Below are 8,261 nucleotides of genomic sequence, written 5' to 3' on the forward strand. Positions count from 1 at the left end.
TGCAATCGCCACTTGCACTCTCAGCTACCTGCGACGTCACTTGCAATCGACACAAATCGTGCGCGTTGCCAATGGAGACAAGAAGCTGTGGTGATTAAATGATTAAAACTAAATTAGTACTATAACATACAGGGTCCTGCAAGAAAAAGACAATACCCGCAAATCCGTGGCCACAGAACAGCAGAATATGAACGCAATGCACAAAGTCTCTCGTTAAGCGTTTTCCTCCTGTAGAAAAACATAAACACTTAACATGGCGTAATGTATTAAGATACATTAAGTTCAATTAAAAGATCAAATTCGATATATAGTTATTATTTAATGTAGGCTACTACAAGGCCAAACTTTCACTTGTCTTCCCATACAGCAAAACGCTTAATGTGGCATAATAACGGACTAAGATGATCAAGACAATTCAGTAGCCTATGTGTCTTGTTGTTGACTCAAAGTATATACAGACCAACAAATATGAACGTGCATTATGAACGTGCATAAGTGATTTTAAAAGGATCAACTCCGTACAGGCAAGCAGACGAGACCAGAACGCAATGCGTTAAATTGCACGTTAAACATTTTCCTCCTATAGAAAATCATTATAAATAAAACACATAATGTAACTTAATGGACAAAGACAATGATATAAAAGAGCTGTAGACAGTGTATTCTATATGGAAAAACGCTTGTCACGAATTTGCGGGTCTTGTCTTTTTCTTGCAGGACCCTGTATGTTACTGTACTAAATTAGTTTTAATCATTAAATCATCACCACAGCTTCTTGTCTTCATTGGCAACACGCACGATTTGTGTCGATTGCAAGTGACGTCGCAGGTAGCAGAAAGTTACCTTATTTCTTTTTGACTGAAGAAAGAAAGACATTAACATCTTAGATGACATGGGGGTGAGTAAATTATTTGTTCAAGCCTTTATTTAAGAGAAACATTTAGAAACGTGGCCAGACTTACTTGCACTGTGCATGAAAGTATTTGATGAGATTCTGAAGCAAGTCGACACCTTTCTTGATCTTGATTTCATTGACTTTGAGGAGGTACTGTAACAAAACAATAGAGGAGACTGAAGCACACACACCGCACAGGAAATGCCTATTGCAGGATTCTCCAATGAAATGAGTCGCCTCTGACCTCACACATCTGAAGCTGAAAGAAACGGCGCTCCTTCTCCATCTCCTCTGCTATCTCCGCTCCACTGATCTCCGTCCGGATCATTCCGTGCTGTCGGGCGTGCTCTTTTTTCTCCTTCTCGATTTTAGAACTGCGTGAAACACACAGACCACCTTAAAAAAAATTCAGACACACAATCGCAAACACACGCACAGGAAACACTCATGCAGCAGGGCATTCTTTTCCATATGCTCCAGCGGCATATTGTACCCCACGTTACAGATGCTGCATTTCCTCTGTGGGGAAGGAGGGCCCTGATCTCAGACACAGGATTCCAGAGAGAGCCTCATGCGTTTGGTTTAGGCCTTTATACGCTCTTAGCTGAAGCAGGCTGGCCATTTCTGGAACCTCTGCTTTCAGAGTTTGAAGCCTAGCGAGGAGATGTGGTCAAGAGATGGCTGAACGCTAGAAGCCATTTCCAAAAAAAATAAACATTTCTAGTCAGTGAAAGTAGAAAATGAAAAGGTAAAAAAAAAAGATTGTGATAAAATGCATCAAGCGCTGAACGAAGTGATGTGTTAGCATGAGGAGCTGCCTCTGACAACAATTTTGATTTCTGTATTAGGTTCAGTGTTGGGGAGAAGCAAGACTATTAACTTATAATAAATAAAAAATAAAAATAATTGTAATAATTAAATAATTGATAAATAACTAATATTTGATAAATAAATAATAATTGAAAATAAAAATGTTATGCATTTCTATCCTCTGCTGAGCACAAAAGAATTTAGTTAGTCTAATGAAAATCATTGGCTCGATTCCCAACATTCTTCAAAATATCTTGTGATCCACAGAAGAAAAGTCAAAGTTCTGTTACAACATGAGGGTGAGTAATGTTTATAATTATAATTATGACTTTTTATAGTTTTAATGAATTTTTATGAGCTTTTTAAATTCAATGAACCATTTCAAAAAGTTGCTTATTTTATTTTATTGAGGAAAAAAAGTTTGTGTTTTAGTGCCAAGCCAAATTGTATGGCTATTTTCATGGCGAAAGCAATAAAATAAATTATATAAATATTACAGCCTATTGAACATTATCTTTGACTCTATCTTTGATAAAAACTCCAAAAAGTGGTGTAGTCAAATCATTGTTTAATAAAATACATTATCCTTCATTTATTTGTTCTTGTTTCATTTTCATATAGTTTTTCAATTACTTTTTTTGACTTTTCTAGACTTTTTTTGTTTTAAATTCATTCAAGTCCAAAAATATAACTCTTAGTAATAATTAAATATGTTAATTAAATATAATTAGCTTTTTGTTGAGACGTCTTTTTTCAGCAGCTTCCCCAACGATTACTTTAGTTATTGCATCTGTACATCTGACAGATGGAAGAAATAAGCCTAAACAGACTCCCTCATGTCAGTACATCACTTCCACCGATGACTGTAAAGAACAGTCCACCATTTTTCACCACAAAGATTATGTTCAATTTCAAACCTGTTAAAACAAAAATGGTGGAGTGTTGCTTTCATCTTTGGGAGAAAGAAACACACGCAAACAAATAAGTAAATATGAATCGTGATTTGATGTATCCTGCTGTTAACCTGCTCTCCTGAGGCACCACATTATTTTTACTGTCAGATTCATTGTCTCTTAAACAAACACAGCAAGATCTTCAGCATACTCATTAGCAGGATATTTGCACAAATGAAGCCTGCAGAACAAACTGCAACTTGCGAGAAAGCTGAAAGCTTTGCACAGACACAGAGATTGAAGTGAACTCAAACTGTAGCGGCGGTGACGATGAAAACCAGTTTAATGGAGTCAGGGCCAGAGTCACGTTAGAGGGCGACTTCGTTTCTTTCTGTCTGGAAACATGAAGGTATCGGTCACAATCAAACACCGGAGATTATATCCGGCGATGGGGGGTGAAACATGTATTTGACTGAGCAAAACTGCCAATGATGGAAAACAGCAATGATATTAAAAAAGACAGCACCTGGCTTCAACGGTAAATCACTTAATCAAATGACGTGCTATAAGAAAATGTATTACCCTTTCAGTAAAGAATGTCCCTTGCAGCTTGGAAAATATATAAAAAGTGCTACATAAATGTCATACATTGTCGCATGCACAGCAATTAGTGTAATAGCAGAGGATAGGAATACAGGAAGTGAGGTGGTAACAATGACAGCTCATTATCCAGAGTGCTGGGCACCACTGATCCCTCATTTGACACTCAGGACACTGACATTTCCTTTCAATTTAATTAATTTTCAGACTAAGGTTTAAGCAAACATACATGACAGAAATGAATGAATTCTTTGAAAATCTCTTACACTTTGGTCTCATAGTCTTTCCAGGCTTTATCAAAGGGCTTCTTGAGATCCTGCAAAAGAAAGAGAGAGGATATTCATTAGACAGTCTTGGAGTATGACTTAACTTTTATTTTGACATCTGCAGCTTAACCCAAATAACTGGGGGGGGGGAACAGGCCTGAGCAGAACCAGCCGTTTTAGTGTCAGCATAATGTCTGGTCCACACTGCAGATGCAATGCTTATTTTTTTTCTTCTGAACATCATGATACAGCATTGTCACACAATTCAAAGTTGGCTCATTGGTTGTGTGCTGAATGCACTGAAGAACATTAACAACATATCAAGGATGTTCAGATTTGATGTATCAGCCAGCCAATCAGATTGGAGCTTTTGTTTTGCACAAAAATGGCAAGGTTTGAAGCTTAAGACTAGCAGAAGAGTGGCATAAAATCACCACTCAGATGCCAAGCTCAGTGTACGCCATCACACATGGTGTCATGCTCACAAAGAAAGTACCTGATGTAACGCCAGTGCTGTATTCTGTGATGACATCATCTGAAAGCTTTAGGGAAATTCTGCTTGTGCAAACAGAGCGTTCTCCAGCAGCTCTACTGAGGGTTTACTCTAATAACAGAAGGCTGTGTTTGTAGAGGGACTTCCTAAGAGTCCTACCAACTCTGTTAATGTGCTTCCATAACAGATGTTGCATACAGCTTGAGTTGTGCTGAAAACAGTCTCATCTGTGCCAGCAATAATGGCTCAGTAAGAGCAGTTTGACAAGAAAATGATTTCCACATTGATTCTCCAAAAATTCCATACTTGAATCAATGTAACAGAAATTAGAAGAGACGAGAAGTGCCCATTTAAATATAAATACTAGTGCTGGGCAACGATAAAAAAAATTTTTTTTAAATCGCGATTAATCACATGTTTTTCTGCGATTAATCGCATTGTTTTGCACAAAATTCAATAATGAATTCAAAAGTAGTGTATTGTGCACTTTTTTCATTTAAAAGTACTGCTATATGAACAAAAGTGCAATAACATTTGGTTTGCAAACACTTTAAACAAATAAGGTGCTTTTTATTTCAGCAGTATTCTTTACATAGTAGCAGTTAAAATATTTCTTGTAAATCTCAACTTAAAGTATATTTATATATATATATTTTTTTTTTTAATAGAAAAACAAGTTATGCTCAGAGTCCAGAGCCTCGATCATAACATTATAACAGGCACCTTAGATACCTGCACTATCGCGGGACCCAACGCAAGAGAGTGCGGCGCGGGACAACACTTGATGGGCGAGTGCGGGAGTGTACTCACTCTAGTCAATCTTAACCGTGCCCGAGCGCGTTTGACCCCCAAAGTCCGGTTCGTTTGATCTAGTGTGATCGCTCCGTGCCGCGCTCGGTTCGTTTAGCTGTCCCTGGCTCGGTTGGAAGAGGTGGGCCAGAGCGCGGTTCAGTTGGGCTTGGGCGCGGTACGCATGTAGTGTGAGTGCTAACCGCGCGGGAGCGCGGGACTTCTGATACCTGCAGCACGATTGCGTATATATATTGTGAGAGGGCCGTGTGTCACTGCGTCCCAAACAACTCGAAATAATAAACCACAAAGTTAACAAAACGATGCACTCCACTGTGCTGAACGAGAGCGCTTCTCTGCTGTCTTCACGTGCTAACGGAAATTTCCTGTTTCCCACTTATGAAGTCGTGATTACAAGCACGTTCAGAGCCAGTGAGCAACGGGCTTTCATAATAATAATAATAATAAACTGCGTTAACTTGCCCAGCCCTAATAAATACACAAGAGGTACGTATATGTATAAATTAGGGATGTAACGATTCACTCAACTCACGATTCGATTCAATTCACGATTTTGAGTTCAAGATTCGATTCGATTCACAATTTTTTTTTTTTTTTACAAAATGAGATTTAAGACAAATTATAAATTAAATGTGTCCTTTTATTATTGCTTGGACAAAATGCTGCACGTTTCTTTGTGAAATTGAAATATAACACTATAATAATATACTAATATAGTTAAAACTAAATTTCAATATCGTGATAATACCGGATACCGTGATAAAAGCATTAGCAATTAATCGTCGGTTGTTGATGCCTTTAATGATAGCAAGGCGATTAACTAGGCGCCTATCTTTAGCGATGCAGTGCGGAGATGCTTCAGAAACAAACACAAGCATTGACTTGAGTGGCCGTGTCGGAGCCGTAACGCGCCACAGACGTGTGCAGTCAGTGTATTTATCATACAGCTTTACTGATTATAACGTGTGTTTTTTAAAGTGCATTTTTTTAAAGTGCACTGATTATAATGGAAGTGTTTTTTAAAGTGCATAATACTTGCGCTAGACTGAAGTCAGTTATGATGTTCTTTGGTAATGTAAATGTTCTTTGCTCGTTCTTGAATAACAGAGGAAATTTAAGCATTATAATAACTTACAATGTGACTTACAATGTTTCTATTATATTTTTATCGTGTTGAATTCAAATTAATTCATATTAAAACATTAGGCTGCTTTGCTGATGGGTTAATGAGGCACAGGTTCAGGTTAATGATTGGAGTGATGGCCGAAGACAAGACCTGTAATCTCCCCCCATTAGCGGCGCCCCCATACTGTGCTCTGAATCAGGCCTGATGCTGACGTAGACCGTTCTGAGACCATTAGCACTCCATAACTGCAGCCGTCAGTGTCCTCCCAATCTCTACCTCTACAGCAAACTGACACAAAGCAGGATTTACATCTTCTTCTGGGGTGGATTTATATGGGAATTTGTTTTAACCATCATTTTAATTCAAATCAGTTTACTTGGCATCCATCAAGTAAATGAAGAAAGGTTATTGTAATATTATTCCTCATAATTGCTTTATATCTCACATTTTTTTGACAATTTCCATTAACTGTGATTTTATATCTCACATTATGAATATTCTTACATACATATAATAAAATTGAAAAAAAAAATAGTTTTCGTATTATTTAGAATTATTTTAATAAAATTAACATTTTATATTATATTTAGTACTGTCAAAATTAGCGTGTTAACGCAGGCAATCAATTTTTTCAGTTTAACACGTTAAAAATATTTAACGCCGTTAACGCAGAGGTGGGGCTAGTGTTGGTCACCGCACTCACAACTGCTGCCTCTGTCTCTTTTTTCTTGCAAAGAAGTGCATTTATTTAGTTGCAGAACGTCTTTACGACCACATCAAACCGGAGACGTTTCAGACGCGAGCTCCAACTTCACTTCAGCGCCAGGCACGAGTCAAACGAGTGCGGAAATGGTACTGTGCTCGCAGCGCGTGCTCTTCAATTGCACGCACAAAGGCGCCGGCGCTCGCTGTAGCCTGTATCTTTTCATATCAAAGCGCGAATGAAACTATGTGCATTCAATGTTGTGGTCAGTTAAGTCATGAAGTTACCAAAAAGGTGATTAAAGCTGCCTTAAAACTGTGCATGCATGTAATATATTATAGATAAGTTGGAGTCACATGTAAGAACTGTGAAATGGTTTTCAAAACTGTCCTGGAGCAGCCCAGCACTGTCTCCCCCATCTAACACACAAATTCAATGCGTCAGTTCATTAGTAGAGACTTTAAGACCTGAAGTGGGTCAGAAAAGGTAGAGATTTGATAGAAAATATGATGCGTGTCAGATCCGCGTCACGTTCAGCAGCGGCAGTTCTTAAAGAAATAGCAGCCAATACAACCTAATAACCAGCTGCTGTGATGTCTGTTCATCCAAGAAAAAGAAAAAAAAGAGGAAATCGATCACTTTTATAGCTTTAAGTATTTATATCTATTTAATTTAGAATTTAGTGTTTGATAACTTCAATTTGAATTTCTGTATATTTCTGATGAAGGGCACATGTAAATAATATTTATTACAAAGGGGTTATGTGAAGATTGTTTTAAGTTCACTTAAATTACAAGTTATTTTTTAAATTCTAATAAATGTTCAAATTGATAACTCTCAATTATACTGTAATGTTGAATGGCTATAGTCAATGGTTAAATATTAGGGGGGAACACAAATTTTATAGAGACATCAATTATTGCAATATAAAAGTATAATTAAAAACTTTAATGTTAGGTGGGATTCATTTTAAAAAAATGTGCGATTAATGAGTTTTTTTATCGATTGACAGCACTAATTATATTATATTATATCAATCATATCATATCATATCATATTATATTATGGGTGTAACGATACACATATTCATATTGAACTGTTCGGTACGAGGCTTTCGTTTCGGTACGCATTACAAACCGAATGATTCGTTGGACTAATTACATTTGGAAAATAAAAGAGATTAAAGTGTGCAAAATATAATGTTCTCTTGCTGGGTTGCGTCGAACAATGATGATCTTGTATCGACAATTATAGCCAGAGATATTGTCAAAAACATCAATCATAGGCAATATTAAGAGGATCTGGTATTTCCAATTAATGTAGACCTGTTATATTCTTATTTTTTATTAGGCCTATTATTATTATGAAGTTACTTTTATTATTAAATTAAAATTACAATTAATTTGCCCTGCAATAATTACCACATAACTGACACGCTGTGAGGATAACAAAAGCTTAGACTATTTACTCCTCAATTGCAATGTTTTTTTTGTTTTTAAAAAAGGTCTTTTAAAACAGGTCTATTATAGGCTTATAATTAAAATATTAACACTGCAGTCATCAATAAAAATCAATGAAATAAAAAGCTTTATTTCAAGCACCGACTTTAAAAAACAACCTGTTTAACACGAAATACGTTTCTTCTCATTTTTTTTCACTATGTAT

The 8,261-nt window shown here is 36.6% G+C and overlaps 1 protein-coding gene across 3 annotated transcripts in view; it reads right to left on the minus strand.

Moving 5' to 3' along the window:
* The window catches only part of LOC107752757 (arf-GAP with SH3 domain, ANK repeat and PH domain-containing protein 2-like), an 86,916-nt gene that overhangs the window by 24,260 nt on the left and 54,395 nt on the right, over positions 1-8,261 (minus strand). For all 3 annotated transcript variants that reach the window (XM_016568802.1, XM_016568803.1, XM_016568801.1), the window contains exons 5-7: positions 3,465-3,514; positions 1,140-1,269; positions 963-1,048 (exon numbers count right to left, since the gene is read on the minus strand). In XM_016568802.1, the coding sequence (XP_016424288.1) occupies positions 963-1,048; positions 1,140-1,269; positions 3,465-3,514 (266 nt within the window). The remainder of the gene's footprint in view (positions 1-962; positions 1,049-1,139; positions 1,270-3,464; positions 3,515-8,261) is intronic.

This window comes from Sinocyclocheilus rhinocerous, unplaced genomic scaffold, assembly GCF_001515625.1.
Source record: "Sinocyclocheilus rhinocerous isolate Xijiao unplaced genomic scaffold, SAMN03320098_v1.1 scaffold61, whole genome shotgun sequence".
NCBI classification, from domain to species: Eukaryota; Metazoa; Chordata; class Actinopteri; order Cypriniformes; family Cyprinidae; genus Sinocyclocheilus; species Sinocyclocheilus rhinocerous.